This window comes from Sciurus carolinensis, chromosome 2, assembly GCF_902686445.1.
Source record: "Sciurus carolinensis chromosome 2, mSciCar1.2, whole genome shotgun sequence".
NCBI lineage: Eukaryota > Metazoa > Chordata > Mammalia > Rodentia > Sciuridae > Sciurus > Sciurus carolinensis.
This window is the reverse complement of record NC_062214.1, coordinates 25500925-25518153: the sequence shown is the minus strand read 5'-3', so window position 1 is coordinate 25518153 and position 17229 is coordinate 25500925. Positions and strand designations below refer to the sequence as shown.

The 17229-nt window shown below is 49.7% G+C and overlaps 1 protein-coding gene across 2 annotated transcripts in view; it reads left to right on the top strand.

Annotated features, from left to right (window-relative positions):
• Positions 1 to 328: 328 nt before the first annotated feature.
• Hm13 (histocompatibility minor 13) overlaps positions 329 to 17229 on the top strand; it is a 43914-nt gene continuing 27013 nt past the window's right edge. The window contains exons 1-3 of one of the 2 annotated variants that reach the window (XM_047537311.1): positions 329 to 628; positions 9962 to 10060; positions 15965 to 16047. In XM_047537311.1, coding sequence (XP_047393267.1) covers positions 446 to 628; positions 9962 to 10060; positions 15965 to 16047 — 365 coding nt within the window. In that variant the 5' untranslated portion in view covers positions 329 to 445. The remainder of the gene's footprint in view (positions 629 to 9961; positions 10061 to 15964; positions 16048 to 17229) is intronic. The other variant, XM_047537314.1, reaches the window with a different exon arrangement.

The following is a 17229-nucleotide window of genomic DNA, read 5'->3' as shown; positions in this document are numbered from 1 at the left end:
AGCAAATGTTTGAGGATCGAATGAACAGCTGAATATCGGGTGAATGCATGCGCGAGCGAGCACAGGTTTTAGTCGGAGACGAGGATCGGTGGAGAACAGAACCGCGAGGGGTCAAAGGAACCCACGGGAACTAGGGGATGAGGCCTCAGGTCTCAGGGTGGACGAGGGCTGCGTGGTCCAGTGTCCCCCTCTCGGCCGCTAGCGGTTGCTTAGCAACCGGCCTCTCCGCCCACCGCCACCGCTAGGGGGCGAGCGGGCGGGGAGGCGCGGGCGCGCGCGGGCGCGGGCGCGGGCGTGTGCGCGCGGGCGCGGCGCCGGACGGCGAGCGGCACGTCACTTCCTGTTTCTTTAGGGGAACGTGGCTTTCCCCGCAGCGCCCGTCCCTCCATCTGCGTTCTTGCTGCAGCGGCCGGAGCTGGAGTGAGAGCCCGAGCGCAGCCTCGCCATGGACTCGGCCCTCAGCGACCCGCACAACGGCAGCGCCGAGGCCGGCGGCCCGGCCAACGGCACGACGCGGCCGCCTTCCACGCCCGAGGGCATCGCGCTGGCCTACGGCAGCCTCCTGCTCATGGCGCTGCTGCCCATCTTCTTCGGCGCCCTGCGCTCGGTGCGCTGTGCCCGCGGCAAGGTAGGGTCAGCGGCAAAAACGGGCCTTTCCACCCTCATCCCGGACGCGGCTGGCGTGGACTCTTCCCAGCCGACCCTTTCTTGGAGGGACTGACACCTCGCCCGGGTCACTGACCCTTCCCAGCGTTTATCACCACCGTCCCCTCCACGCGCCCCCTTCCGGGGCTGGCCTTTGGCGTCGTCGGATCTGGGCACCGACCCTCTAACTGGGCACCCACGCCTTCTCCAAATGGGGGCTGGTCTCTGCCCCTACTTAGACCCGGACACATCCCTCTCGGTCTGCATCATGCCGCAACTAGGAACGGCCGGCCGACCCTCACTGCCACTCGGGCACTGATTGTTCCCCCTGGGCCCAGCCCCACCCTCCGCTGTGGCTGGTCAGCAGCAAGATATCCCCATCCCATCTGGAGCAATCACCCCATCCAGGGCTCTGGGTCAGCCCCATTCTGTGTCTGATGAGTAATGGTCTTGAGACCTGAGTGGTACCGTCTTTTGTCATCCCTCTGTCAGGAGCCCTGCCTTCCTCACCCCAGGGCTAATTCTAGCATCCAGACCCATCCCTAGGCTCCGGCTTCTGTCTCACTGAAATCATAGCATGTGGGCACTCACAGGAAACTCCCAGATCAGGCCCTAGCCCTTGCCACGAAAAAATGAACCCAGGAATTGGCCCCACCTCAGCAACCAGACTTTTGCTTTACTTTCTGGAACCAGTTCCTGCCAGCTCCACAGATCTGGCACCTTGGTGCCTGTACTTTCTATCCAGGCATAGACCACTTCTTTTGTTGGCTTCTTCTCTCTGACTACCACTCAGGTTTGTCTTAGCTAAAACCTAGACCCTCACTCTCTTCCCACCCCAGCCCCTGGCCCTACCTCAAAGCATCCTTTCTCCCTGTCTCCCCTAAGACAAGTCCCTTCATCAAATTGGGCCTACCTACTAAGGAACTGTTGTTCTCCCTGGTGAGACTGGGCCAGACCCCATCCTTAGCCTTCCTTAATATCTATCCCATTGGATACCTAAGAGGACTCTAGCACTTTCTTCCTGCCTCCCTCTCTCCCTCTCTCCCCACCCCCACTTCCCTATATGAAGCCCTCTCTAGCCCCTTGAACCAATAGCTTCTCACTTCCTGGTACCCTCTCTCCTCCTTAACAGCCTCTTAATCTGCAAGCACCCCACTGCTCCTCCCCAACCAAACCTGAAGATGGACCCAAGCGGAAGCTGTCTTGCCCAGAGAGGGCAGGCCCACAAAGCAGCTGCCACTTTTGAAACTGCACCAGCTCAGGTTCTCAAAACACTGCCCAACTTGAGCAGTTCCTGAAGGCTGCCACCTTTCTTTCCAAGAACAGAGAACCAGCTGCCTGCTGCCTCTGTGTGGTCAGATGCAAGGGAGAACAGTTAAGCTTAAGCTTAAGTTAAGCTTAAGCTGAGAGACTCAGTTCCACCCTGTTTTTCTTTCTATTCTGCCTTTGCTAAGCAGAGTTCAGGTGGCCTTATCCTCAATACCAGGACCATCAGGCAGACACTTGGTGCAGGAGAAGTTCAGAAATAGACCAAGACAAAGGAGGCAAAGGGCCATGTGGCAGGAGACTGGGCAGCTTGATCTGAGTGGCTCCCAGATGCTCTAAACACCTCTCCTTGGTACCTTCTGCACAGGGTTTCTCGTCTCTTCCAAAAACACCTTCCAGGAAATGGTGTTTCCTGAACTTCTGCTGTTGTCTAGGGTGGAGGGACGCTGCAGGGATGAGTGGGTCAGAGTACTGTTACCATGGCGTTCAGGAGAGTGGATGAGGGGAGGATAACTAGGTCTGTGGCGGTAATGCCAGCAGCCACAGGGTTTGCAGGGAAAGGCTGCGCACGCATGTCTGGAGCAGGGCAGGGAGGCTTTGTGCCGAGGGAGGCTCAAGCCTTGATGGAGAGGTAGAATTCCAGCCAGGAGAGGGCATTCTAGCAGAGGAAAGTGAGAGAGGTGGAAGCTTGGAGACAAAGCAGTTACAGAAGCACAGAAGGTCTGGAGTGGCTGGAGCAGAGAGTGTGGATAAAATCGGCCTGTAATTGCCTCTCCGAAGCATCTCCTGCACGGCTGGAAGATGAAGTTACAAACAGGGCCTGACCATTCACTGATGGCCTCTTCCTCCAATACCAGGAGGCTCTAAAGTTATAAAGTCTTTACCCACCTCGATGCGTGGAGACCTCAGTGTGGCATGTAGAGCTAGTCGTATTATTCCCACTGTATAGAAAAAGAAACCGGGGATCAAAGAATGACTTTTGAAGATCCCTATACCATAGAGGGGCAGAACCAGGTGTGCCTAGTCTCAGATCAGGGACTCTCCTTGGTACAGGTGCCTCTAAAGTCTCACACAAGTAGCATTTTGACCTGGGGAGAGGACAGGCCGGATGAGCTGCTTTTTCACCCCTCATCATTTCCTTTGTCATTTGGCAAGGAGGGAGAAAAGTTAGTGTGGGAGCCCAAGAGTTTGGGGTTTCCACTCATGTTAGACCATACAGCCACCTGACAGAGGGCATGTGAGGACAGACTTGCCCTGGGGTCAGAGTATCCAGGACACTGTGTGAAATCCCAGGAAGAAGGTGAAGATGCAGGAGTGCTGGGAAGAAGTAGTCTGAAGGCGCTCTGGATGCAGCGCCCACCCTGCCCAAGACCTGTGTCCCTAGAAGGGAGCAAATTCTGTCCAAGCAGCCAGTTCAGCAGCCTTGGCCAGTAGAACAAAGCAGCCCCTCACCTCATGGGTCAAGGCATCTGCTGTGGGCCAAGCCCTGGACCAGGTGCCAGGATAGAGAAGGCCAAGCCCTCCTCACAGACGGTGGGCACCAATAATGCACAGATGTGTGGTCAGTCAACTAGGCTAAATCCTCATGTGCCTCCTGGAGGAGGCAGCAGTTGACCTTGCAGGAGTAGGTCCTTGCAGGAGTAGGTGAGAATGGAGTAGACAGAACAGGAGCCGGGACAATGAGCCCAGCAGAGGGCCAAGGAGCCCAGGGAACATAGCCTTTCTGAGGAACAGAATCCCCAGGCAATGCTCAATCTTGGTAGTGACAAAAGTAACTACACACTTGTAAAAAACTCAAGCAGTACAGAAGCAGAATGGAAGAGCCTTCTCAGTACTACTCCTTGGAAGTAGCCCACTTAGCTGTTTAGAGTGGAACCTTCCAGGACTTTTTATTTTATTTTATTTATCTATTTATTTGTTTATGATGCTGGGGAAGGAACCTAAGGCTGGAACCTGCTAAGTACCTGCTCTACCACTAAGCTACATCCCCAGGCCACCTCCCAGAACTTTTCTGTGTATAATCCAACATAAGTATGTGCTTGTGTGTATATACAGGAGTAGGTTTATTTTTATATCAATAGGATTTTACATATTGCTTTGCAACTTGATTTTTATTTTTTTTAATCAGTATATATTAGTGATTTCTCTACATTAGATCTACCTCATCCTTTCATGTTAGGGAGGGTAGATAATGCTTGTCCCTGGTACAGAATTCAAAATGTACCCAGAGATGCACTAGCTGCCCAGTTTCCCTCCCCAGAGGCAGCCCCTGTCACCTGTTTCTTAAATTTCCTTCCAGGGAGACTGTACAGTAAGTAAGCTTATGTTTCCCCATTTTGTTATGTAACTGTTACATTTATTATGTGCACAGTCTTTTCTACACCTTGCTTTTTTTCACTGAATATATGTTGGAGATCTAATCATGTCAGTGTGAATGTTATGGTCATGTCGTTTTTTCTTTCTTTTTGTTGCTGTCGTTATTCTGGGGATTGAACCCAGGGAGCACTGAGCTACGTCCCAGACCTATTTATTTTCTCAAATGAAAAGGGTCTCAAATCTAAGTTGAGAGGCTAAGTTGAGTTGCCGAGGCTGGCCTTGAACTTGCAGTCCTGCCTCAGCCTCCCAAGTTGCTGGGATCACAGGTGAGCTCCACCACACCTGGTTTCGTGTTCTTTAACAGCTGTGATGTCCCAGCTGCACCTCTCAGTTTATGTAGAGCCCAGGTTCTCAAAGGGTGGTCCCTGGACCTGCAGCATCAGCATCACCTGGATCTTGTGAGAAATATGATTCAAAATTAGAAACTCAGGGTGGGCCCAGCAGGGTGTGCTTGGACAAACCCTCCTGGTGGTTCTGATACACACCCAAGTTGGAGAACTGTTGACTTAGAGGCCTCTGTGGTCATTTAGGTTGTTTCAGTCTTCGACTGTTAACAAACCATGCTGAAATTAATATCGTTATACATTTATTATTTCCCTTTTTTATGTATTTCTACGATAAATTTCTCAAAATCCACATGCTGGGTCCAAGGCTGTGTGCCTTTTTTTTTTTTTTTTTTTTGGTATCTGGGATTGAACTCAAGGGCACTCAACCACTGAGCCACATCCCCAGCCCTATTTTGTAATTTATTTAGAGATAGGGTCTCACTAAGTTGCTTAGTGCCTCACTTTTGCCCTTTTGCTGAGGCTGACTTTGGACTTGTGATCCTCATGCCTCACCCGGTGGCTGTGTGCATGTGTTTTTTACTTGGATAGATTTTCCCAGTCCCCCCCCCACACCAGGTGCTGTCAGTTCACACACACACCTGTCAGCAGGGTCCTCAGCAGTCCACTGTTTGAGGATTTCAGGCAGGTATGTGCCACAGTCAGGTATAGGCTTTGGAGAGCTTGAGGCCACTGGTGCAGTTGTAAAGACAGCTATAGGGGCAAAGGATGAAGGGGGATTAGTGCAAGAAGCAGGATCTTGCTGAAGTGAGAGAGTGAACGAGGGTGAGTAGAGGAGACCGGTGGCCTCCAGCTGGATGACAGTAATGGAATGGTCCAGGACGTCCAGAGCATTTCTGGGGCGTGGCCTGGAAGCAGTACTCCAGAGCTCAAGCTGGGCCCAGGGCTAGAGCCGGGCCTCTATCTTCCCTCTCTGCTTTTGTGTCCACCCTCTAACTGAACATCCAGAATGTTACTGGAAACTAGCTTCTGCCGTTCACTTATTTCAACAGTTTTCCCCTTTGCCTAATTATATTTTTGTGTTCCAGGAGCTATTTGCATAAGTGTGCCTGGTTAACAACAAAAATTCAAATCACACTGGTAGAGAATCCCAACAACTTTTAATATATTTGTAACTACAAAGATTAACTGTTCTGGGCCCCGCGCAGTAGCGTACACCTTTATCCCAGCTACTGGAGACAGGATTACAAGTTTGAGGTCAGCCTGTACCAGACCTTGTCTCAAAATGAAATTTTAAAAAGGGCTGGAATGTAACTCAGGGGTCAAGTACCCCTGGTTCAGTCCTTAGTACCACAAGAAAAGCGGCAGGGGGGATTAGCTAATCTTTACCTTCAGGATCTGTGCCTCAGGAAGGTCACAGGCTTCCTGAGCATCTTCTTGTCACAACTTTCCAGCAGCTATTTCCAGATAGTAAAGAGAGAGGTCATCTAGTAAATGGTAGCCAAGAGCCTGGGTTCTGGAAGCAGACCGCCACAGTTTGAATCCTGGCTCTGCTGCCCGCCATCTGTATTACACTAAACGAGTTATTTAACTCTCTGAGCCTGATTTTCCTCGTTTGTAAAATGTACCTGTTTTATGAGGATGAGTTCATGTAACGCACCTAGGACACTGCTTGGCACATAGAAAGCTCTCAGTAAATGTTATTCTTATTAGTATTATTGCTGGTCAGATTTGCTGTTCCTATTCTGACTCACCATTGCAGCATGAGATATTTATAACAGTCACCCGCAGAGAAGACCAGATTTCTTTGTTAGGTGGAGCATCTGCACAACCTTAGTTTGTCATCAAATAACATTAAGACTCTTCCTGCCAAGGTATTGGCTGGCTTGGAAGGAATCTGTGAAGAGTAGCCGTAACACTGGCTTATAGGTGAAACCGCAGAGGCCCATTGTACTTCCCAGCCCTGAGCCTCTGTACGTGCAGGTCGCTGTCTGCTAAGTGCTTCATTTCCTTGGGCACAAAGCAAACTCCTAAACTCAGTTCCTACTGCATACCTGACCCCATATCTGGCTTTCAAGGCCTTGTTTAAATCGAATCTGCTCTGGCCACCTTTGACACTCCCTATTCCCCCACATACTCATGATTCCCTCATTCATAAAAGTGATACAAATAGTGCATATAGCTTGAATGATTACTCAGGTACTTCCTGTGCAGAAATGGGAGTCCTCACAATTCATTTTACAGCTGAGGAAATTCAGGCTTTGAGAGAGAAAATCACCTTCCCATGTCCCACAACTGGGAAGGAGTGCGGCTGGAAGTCTCACTGGGACTTCTGACCTCAGCTGTCCTAACTGCTTTGCACTCATTCCATGAATCACATCAGTATGCATGTTTGTTTTGTTATATGTCACACTGCACTGTAACATTCTGTAATATCTGTCAAAGCCTTGACCTCCCTTCCTGGGAACTCTAAGGTCAGGAGCTATCTGATTTATTTTGCACCTACTCTGCTGCAACACAGGAATCGTATTAGATCCATGCAGGTGCGCAGAGAGTCTGCGGCACTTGCCCAAGTCCCACCGCACAGTACTGCCAAAAGCAAAAATCAAGCCAGCATGGTATGTCACATACATGTAATCCCAGCTCCTCCGGAGCTGAGGCAGAAGGACCACAAGTTCAAGGCTAGCCAAGGCAGCCTAAGGAGATCCTGCCTAAAAATAAAATAAAAGGATGGGCATGGTGATGCACACCTATAATCCCAGCAACTTGGGAGGCTGAGGCAAGTTCAAGACCAGCCTCGGCAAATTAGTGAGGCCCTAAGGACTTGATGAGATCTTCTTTCAAAGTAAGACTAAAAAAGGTGTGGCTCAGTGATTAAGCGACCCTGGGTTCAATCCCCAGTACCAAAAAACTAAAAAATAAAAGGGCGTAGAGTGTAACTCATTGGTAAAACACTTGCCTAGCATGTGTAAGGCCCTGGGTTCATACCCCAGTACCACCCCAAAAAAAAAAAGAAAGAAAGAAAACAAACAAACCAAAACCAGGGGCTGGTAGAAAAGAGAAAAGGAAGGAAACTGGCCTCTTGGTATTGGTATTGCTCACCCTCCCTACCCCCACCTCCTGGCCAAGCTGCTGGAGAGTGATTCACACGGAGCTGCCTGTGGTGACAGAGGGGAGGGCCTGCCATCCAGCCTACACTTTGGTAAAGGACTCCTCACTCGTCCCCAATAATCACAGCCTCTCATGTGATCACAGTACTTTACAGTTTACCCACCTCTTTCACATTCTACATCTCATTTGGTTTAAGCCTCTTTGCCCTTTTTTGAAGTAAGTTAAGCTAAAGATTGTCATCCTGTTTGACAGAAGAGTAAACTGGGACTCAGAAAGCAGATGACTTGCTTCAGTCACCAGCAAACGATTAACAGCAATGAATATCTTGGATGTACTTCATATGCATTGTTTTGCTGGTGTGAGAATTAACATCTGTAGGAAAAATTCCCAGAAGTATAGTTGCTTGATCAAAGGGTACATGCATTTGTGGTTTTGACGTGTATTGCCAAGTTGTCTCTATAGGAAGACTGATTCGCCCTCTTTCCCCACAGCTTGCCAACTCAGTATGTCAATTTTTTCCATTCTGAGGAAAAATGGAATGTCAGTGTACCTTTTTTTTTTTTTTTTGGTGCTGGGGATCGAACCCAGGGCCTTGTGCCTTGCAAGGCAAGCACTCTACCGACTGAGCTATCTCCCCAGCCCAATGTCAGTGTACTTTAATTTCAGGTTCTCTTATTAAGAGTAAGGGGCTGGGAGCTGGGCGTGGTGGTGCACACCTGTAATCCCAGCAACTCCAGAGGCTGTGGCGGGAGAATCTCAAATTCAAGGCCAGTGTCAGCAATTTAGCAAGACCCTGTCTCAAAGAAAATAAAAAGATCTGAGAATGTGCCTCAGTGGCAAAGCCCCTCTGGCTTCAATCCCCAGTACCAAAAAAAAGAGAACGAAGGGCTGGGAATGTAGCTCAGTGATAGAGCACTTTCTTAGCATGAGGTCCTCAGTTCGATCCCCAGCACTGTGGCGCGTGGGGGAGGGGGGTGAACTTTTTTTCCTTATGACTAAAAGCCATTTGTACTTCCTGTTCGGTCAGTCTTCTTTTTATGTCCTTGGGCATGTGCAAATTATGGTTTGACACCTTCTGCCAGATTGCACTGCCCAAAAGGCTGGACAAGTTTGCACTCGAGCCAGTGGCGCGTGCACACCAGTTTCCCCACACCTCCCTCCCCTAGTGATCGTTTCCTAAGCCTGCTGCCCATGTCCCCATCTCCTTCCCCTTCTGCAATCTTCCACTTTGGGGTGGAAGAGCCTCCCCGAGCCAAAATCATCCTCTCCAGACAGCTCCCACCTTGGCACATCTTTTCCTGTTGGTTTTTAAGAGCCGGCATTGAGCCAAGCCATTGGTGAGACTCCGCAGCTGAATGGCATCCCTTGTCCCAGGAATGCTTGTGCGTCTTCATAAGATGGACATGGCAGTGGTGGAATAGTGAACACTGTGGCTGCTGTGGAGAGACTCTCACCTTGGCACGGGTGTCTGTTCTGCCTTTGCTAGGATTTTGGTGGTTGTGATATAAAATATTTGGGGGTTGGCTTATCCTAATGGGGAATCTGGAAGGACTTCATGGCAGCGAGTGTCTGCTGGGCCTTTGAGGACCATGAGGAAAAGTCTTTTGGCACTAATTCTATGAAGCTGATTGAATTCCTATGTTAAATGCTGCTACTCCATTGTCAATTTGGTTGCATTCAGCTGTCTGTCATGTAAATATCTATCATTCATCAGTCCCTCTGCCCATCTCACATTCTTGCCAACGATAGCATGTGCCATTTAAAAATGTAGTGGTGGTTTGTTTTGTTTTGTTGTACCATATTCAGTTCTCCCAGTGGTTTATGTTTTCTGGCTGGTCATCCTCCTGCCCCCCTTTGTGGTACTGGGATTGAACCCAGGGTCTCCTGCATGCTAGGCAAGCTCTCTACCACCGAGCTATATCCTCAGCCCTGTTTCCCTTTTTCTTTCTTCTTTTTTCTAACCCGCCCCCGCCTGCTCAGTTGTCACATGCTGTAACTGCCTCTGCCATAGCTCTTCTCCCTAGATGTGCCACACGTGCCCTGGGTTCTTCTGGATGATCTTCATCACAGTCCAGATCTCCTCAATGGGAAATTGATGGGATCAGATCACCTTGCCCCAGGGAGAGGCGGGCAGCCTCCCTGGCAGCAGGAGTAGCATTAGCAAACGCGATGAACGAACCAGGTGAATGAGCTGTTGAAGCATCCAGTCCACCAGCGGCCAGCCGCAGAGGACAGGTAGATGCACAGCCCACTCAGTGTGCCTTTCTTCTCTCCGGCAGAACTCCTCGGACATGCCCGAAACCATCACCAGCCGGGATGCCGCCCGCTTCCCCATCATCGCCAGCTGCACACTCTTGGGGCTCTACCTCTTTTTCAAAGTAAGTCGTTTGCCACCTGTGTTGTCATTTGGTTTAAATAACTTTATTTTCTTTTGTTTTATTTTTCTCATCACAGGAGCCATGCATGTTCGTTTCTAGAAAACAAAGAGCAGGGAGAAATTAAAGTCACAGGTAGACCCACTACCCAGAGACAGCTGCTGTCCCTGTGTGGGACCCTGTCCCGCCAGTCCATTTCTTTTCTCCATGTGACTTTCTGTTCTGTTTCATGATACCAGTTTGGTTTTATTGTACTGTGTGTTGGGCTGGGGTATAGCTTGTGTCTCTGACATTACCTCTACCATACTAATCGCCTTTTTTTTTTTTTTTTTTTTTTTTTTAATTTATCGAGGTTTATTTTCCCAATAAAACTTACACAGGCTCAGTGTTGAAAACCTGGAAAACACAGAAAAGTAAAAAGGGGAAAACAGCAATCATCCAAAACCCCACTTCCAGAGACAGTCACAGTTTCCCTTTGGAGGTGTGTCCTTCCGCGTTCTTCCCGTGCATGGTTTCTCCATGGCTGTGACCACGTGGTGTATTCAGTCTGTAGCTGCTTTTCTCACTCACATTGATAATATCATGAGCATTTCTCATGTTACTGCAAACTCTCCTTGAACCTTTTTTTTTTTTTTTTTTTTTTTAATATATATAGTTGTACTATTTTCTGGGGCTGGAGGTGTGGCTCAGTGGTAGAGTGCTGGCCTAGCATGCCCAAGGCCTAGATTTGTCTGATCCCCAGCACCTAAAAGAGAGAAAAAAAATTTTTAAACCTAAGGGAAGAAGATACAAATGAGCCATAGTCTCCCCAATATAGTTTCTTGTGGCTCTGTTACATATAGGCATAGAATTCTATTTTTTTTTTTTAATATTTTAAGTATATTTATCAACTCTACAACTCTCACCATGAGGTATTTTTTTATACCAACACAGTCCAGTCCACTTGATCCTTTTTAACAGCTGCTCATGGTCCTGTTATTTGATGTACCCCTGAGGATATGTGTCTCTTTTGGAGTATCAAAAGTGTACTGCTGGGAACATCTTCCTGCACATATTTTGGCTTAAAGTATTTGGCACTGGCACATATTTTCTTCAAGCCTATCTGCAGTTACCAGGTCAATCAGAGGCTTTTTTATAATTGGACAGATAGGACCAAATTGCCCTCCAAAGGGGCAACTATCCATTCTCACTGGCAGTGACAACTGCTGGCTTCCCTTAACTCTCCGCTGCATTAGCGAGCAGCCAAGTTTTGGGGTTTTGCCAAATGAAGCAATTGCATTATTTTTCATGCCTGTTTCCTATTGCATCGCCCTCTCACTGTTCCATCATAACTACTGTTTTTAACGGTTTCAGAATATGCCCACAGGCAGATACGTCGCAGTCAACTCACAGTAGCCCCCTCACTTCAAACAGAAAATGTCATTCTGATTTTTACTCTTAAAAATAAGGATGTGCCAAATAGCATTGCTGTTCACTGATTTTTTTTTTTTTCCTGGATCTGGGTGCATAGCTTGCCTTGGTTTGTAGCATACCACCCTCAGGGGCCCCATCTTGTCTGTTTCCCCCACTTCACCCCTATGTCCACCTCCATTTCCCACCTTCATTCCGGTCTCACGGGAGGTGCCTGCTGTCACGTGTCGTGTGGTGTTTGTGTCTGAGCGAGTCGAGCTGCTGTATGTCGAACTGTGCGGTGCATCTCCCTCGGCTTCCTTCTCCTCCCCTCTGCCTCAGAGGCCCCGTGGCTCTGGGCTCTGCGAGCCCACTGCTTCTCACTTTGCTTTGGGCAGATTTCCCAAGTCTCCATTGTGCTCAGTGCAGGAAGACACCAAGTCCTTTGCTTCAAGACCTCCTGTGTTTAGGATTTAGGATTCTTTCCTTAGACCGGAGGCCTCCAAAAGGAATTTCTGAGGGGGTGAACCATTTTTAAGGCATGGCTCTAATTGCTCAGCCAGCTCTCCTCTCTGGGCAGGAAGCCCCACCTGCCTTGTGCCAGTAGCACAGCCAGGCTCTTCCCTGTGCCTCTGCAGTGTCCACATAGAGGTTTCTGAAAGGCGCCTGCGGGACAGTGCCGTCCCCAGGCTCCCCAGAAGCTCCAGCCTGAGCTGGGTGGTTGGGGGTTTAACAGCAGAAGAGCCTGCCACACTGGCTCTTCCGCCTCTCCCTCCCACTCCTGGTTGGGGTACTAGAATCTGAAACTGCAATGTACATTTTCAGAATTTTTCCTGAGACCACAGCATCTCCATAGTCAAGCTCGAAGCATCCTGTCCAGGTGACCAGGTGTGGTTAAGGCTGGACTCTGTCACAAGTTCCCACTCTGGCCCTTCCCTGACTTTGACCTAGTGACATTCAGACAAACCAGTGAAATCCCCTCAAGTCTTGTGTTTGTGTGCTCTACCTTGACCCCAGAAGGCACTTGCCCACGAGTTTCCCTCTCTCGGATCTGTGAGTAAGGTAGATCCTTTCATTTCATATGCCTTTCTGAGGGACTTACTGCCTGGTTTAGAATGTTCCGTCTTGTCCCCGGCTGTGTTATAAATGGGGATGTCCCCCTTGCAGAGAATCCTTAAGGATTATTCCAACACAGCCAGGAGCTCACCGCTCAGAGAGGCATGTGGAAGTGCAGGATCAGTTACGTTCTAAGGTCCTGGAGGAGGTCCCTGCGCAGTACATGGGGACCCAAATGGGAGGAGTTCCCAGGGAGCAGGTGAGAGGAAGGCCCCCCAGGGCAAGGGCCTGCACTGGAGGTCAGTGCAGAGAACACAGGCATGAGGGGATGTCATTGTCATTGGCATATTTAATGTCACAAGGGCACAGTCTGGGGAGGGCCGGAAGGGGAACTTGTGTAGGACCCAGCCTTATCACACAGGTGCACCTGTCACCTGGGCGGGGTGCTCACAGTCTATTTGTGGGGATGTTGTGACATCAGGAAAATATGAAGTTTGAAAAACACAGCAGCATTTCTCAGTGTCATAGCATTTCCTTTATCCTGTCATTTACCCGTTGCTTTGAGGCAGCTTATCAAAATCCAGTGGCGTGAGAAAGAGAAGGGTGAAGAAGAAAATTGAAATAGTATCGATAAAACAAGTCCTGGGTGAGGACATTACCCAGACCCCATGGCCTCAAGACTTGTATACTTGCCAGAAATGGACCATAGCTATGGCTCTGATTTTCTAGCAGCCAAGCACAAAACAGAGTGCGACTTGGTGCTCAGTTCCCATGTCCACATAGTCAGCCACTGGAGCTCACAAGTGTGGCCTAAACGAGCTTTTTCCCTTGAGGCCCACGTTGGAAGAATGCTGTGGGGCGCAGCACATGTCTAGATGAGGCCTGATCCAGATGCCTGCAGGACGTGTCCATAGGTCTTTTCCTGTAGCAGTCACGTTGCTTGGCACCAGACCACTCGTCCACTCAGTCCTCCTGCATTTATTAGTGCCTGCTACATTGGGCCCTGTGCTGGGGACACCATACCCAGATAAATGGCCAACTGCCCCACCTTCAAGGAGCATCTTGTTAAGTGGTAGAGACAGACAGCAGTCACCTAGATAGATGCGAAGTTAAAGCTCTAAAAGGGCTGTAAAGACAAGGTCCCATGGAGACAGGAAGCACAGAGAACCAACCTAGGGTGAACCCCCACTGCTGCCCACACCTCCAGCTTAGTCCACCTAGCTGCTTGACCAAAAACCCAGGCATCCTCCTTATCCCTGTTTCTCTCGTCCTTCACAGCCAGTCCCTGTGCACTTCCTGCAGTTCTGATTCCAGAACAGATCTGGAGTCTTTCTGCTGTTCATCACTTTGCCCCATGTCCCCCAGTGCCAGGGCACTATCTTCCCTGTGCTGGATTTTGCAGGGTCCTCCTCACTCACTGGGCTCTCCGCTTCCACTCTTGTCCGTCAGGGTCCCTGTTCTGCACAGCAACAGAGGAATCCTCTCAGGCCATCAGAGCATGTCACAGTCCTGCCCTCAGCCCTCCAGTGCTGACCTGTCTCACTTCGGTGAATCTGAAGTCATTCATGGTACTTACTGCAGGATCTGGCTCCCTCCTGTCTCCCTAGCCTCACCTCCCGGAGCTCCCTTGTTCCTCAGCTCCAGGCTTATAACCCCTCCCTATTCCCTGCACGACCTTTTCACCTCCCTTCCCTCCACCTCAAGTACTCCTCCCTGAGCGTCTCCACAGCCTGCTCCCTCACTTCAAGGACTCTGTTCCAGCGTCCTCTCTTCCAAAGGCTTTCCCTGACCACTGTCTGAAATAGCAGCTCTCCTGTTAGTAAGTTTTTCATCACTGTGACCAAAATACCCAACAAGAACAACTTAGAGGAGGAAATGTTTATTTTGGTCTCACATTTTCAGAGGTTCAGTCCATGGTCAGCCAACTCTATTGCTCTGGGCCTGAGGTGAGTCAGAACATCATGGCGGAAGGGCAGGGTAGAGGAAAGCTACTCAGCACATGGCAGCCAGGAACAGAGAGCTCAGAGAGCCAGTGAGAAAATATAATCCCCAAAGGCACGCCCCAGTGAGCTGCTTCCTCCAGCCCCACAACCCCCACAGCTCTACCCAGTGTTCCACTTAATCCATCGAATGGATTAATCCACTGATGAGGCTACAGCTCTCATAAACTAATCATTCCACCCCTGAACATTGCTGCAATGTATATCACGTTTACACCACCATGAGCTTCTGGGCGGGGGACGCTTATATCCAAACCCCCTTCACTTAACTCCTTGCCCTGCTTTGCCTTGCTTAGTGCCAGCACACCTAACAGTACGTCATATGTCATTGTTTCTTTTGAGATTCTTTCTTCCTCGCTGGCACATGAACTCAGGGTGGGCACGTCACCCTGTTGCTAGCTGGTGTTATGTCCTTGGTGTTCAGCACAGTGTCCTGCATGGAGGGTAAACCAGTAAATGTCCACTGAGTTCCTGGGGAACAGCCACACTTGGGCTAGGAAGGAGGAATAGGGCTGGCCAGGTGAAGGGAGAAGAGCAGCCCAGGAGCACCCGCCCAGGTGGCCCATGAGGGACAGTGTGGCAAAGCCAGCCTGACTGGGGCACATCGCGCAGGAGCAGTGAGGTCTGCAGTGGTCACCAGGCGAGGCCACTGTAAGGGCTTAACCAGGGGACTGCCATGATCGGGTTGGCATTTAAACAGATTCCATAGCAGCCTTACTTGAGAACAGCAGCCAGTGTCCCCGCCCTCAGAGAGGAGCACGTCGTTCCCTCCCGCAGACCATCCCAGCAGAAAACCCAGCCAAGATGCAGCAAGTGTGGAGCAATGTGACAGAGCCTTCCATGGCCCCAAATTAACGGGTGACGCTTGAGTTCAGGACATTTGACAGACAATATGTCTGTTTCACCCGACAGTAAGGTGGCCAGGAGGCAGCTGTCAGGGCCTGCTGTCCTAACCTCCCCCACCAGTCACCAGCAGGAGTTCTCAGTAGAGTTGACATGGAGAGGGGAGCAGGGCGCCCAGATGCTTTGCAACTAGCATGAACCTGGCTTTGATGGCCGCTCTGTAGGGGCTCCCCGGATTTTTGAGCAGGAGAAGGAAATGTGGAAGAGCAAGTCCTGCAGCTCCAACAGCTCTCGGGTTTCTGTGCTCCAGATCCCCTGTCCAGGCAGGACCTCTGCAAGACTCTGGACACGGACAGTAATTGCCTGTCTCCAGATAATGGAGTCACATGCATACACCTCGAGACTCCTTTGGGAGGTACATGGTGGGGCTTGAAGTCCCACCATTTTTTCCCACAGCTATAAAAAATAGGAGTGTCCTGGTATTGTCTGAGGTTTCTTCCCAACTCTCCCCTGACTCCAGGGGCATGAGATCAACCTCCAGAAGAGAAGCTGGGACTCTAGTTTCCTTGTGGCCACAGGCAACCCTAACTTCCTGTTTCTTTTTGTATTTCTGCCTCAGATATTCTCCCAGGAGTACATCAACCTCTTGCTGTCCATGTATTTCTTCGTGCTGGGAATCCTGGCGCTGTCCCACACCATCAGGTCAGAAGGCATCTCTGCAGCATATGAAGCAGCTTTCACAGGAGCCAGAACAGGGTTTTGGATATGAACCTTTGGTGTCATTCAGAGCCAGGTTTGAATCCTGGCTCAAAAACCCAAGGGAATCTTTTCCCTTGTGTCACACTAAAGGTGGCTAAGGACTAGAACTGTAACATGTCAGGGCTACAGTGTTTTTCTAGGGGCCTATAAAATTATCCATGGATATTTCCCACTGCCACTGTTGTTGGGAAAGTTGTTTGCGAGCAGTAACATACTGGTAGTTGTCACTGCTGAGACGAGTAATGCCAGGTGCTATGGCCTGCCAAGCACTAGCCTTGGCTCCTGGCACATTGTCTTTTTGAAGCAGTACAGGGAGAGATTAGGAGGACAAGCTCTGGAATCTGCCTACCTGACTTTGAATCCAGATTCTGCCACTTAATAGCCCAATGACCTTGGGCAAGTTATTTAATCTCTCTGGCCTCAATTTCCTCACCAGGATGGTAGAAGATAATAATACCTTCCTTCTGGGGTCATGTGGAAAGCTTTTAGCTTGGTTTTTTGCACTTAATATGTTCAATAACTGTTAACTTTGTTGTTATTATCTGTGTTAACCTACCAGAGAAACTTATGTTTAGCTTTTGCTTTTAATCCTGGGTTATAGTCAGGGAAACAGAGGCTCAGAGAGGTTAAGAACTTTGCTGTGTTCAGGTGTGGTGGCACATGCCTATAATCCAAGCGACTCAGGAGGGTAAAGCAGGAGGATCACAAATTCAAGGTCAGCTTCAGCAACTTAGTGAGACCCTGTCTCGAAATTTTTTAAAAAGGACTAGGGAGGTAGCTCAGTGGTAAAGCACCACTGGCTTCAATCCCTTGTCCAGGGGGCAGTGTTGGGGGCACTGTTCTGGTGGTACAGCAGATAAGCAACACAGCCAGGATTCAAACTCAGGTCTGTGTGACCCCAGAACCCATCTTCTTGCCACCGCCATCCTGCTCAGATCACCTGTTCCTGTCAGTTCTGTGGGGATGAGTGATCTGGACCAGTGTTCCTCAGGACAAGGAACTACCATTGGCGGCCTCCTCTGTGCAGGACTAGCCTGTGCACTGCAAACATTTGGCATCCATGATCCGCTCAACGAGCGGGAGTCGTACAGCATCAGGCTGAGAACCACTGATAAGGTTGAGCAG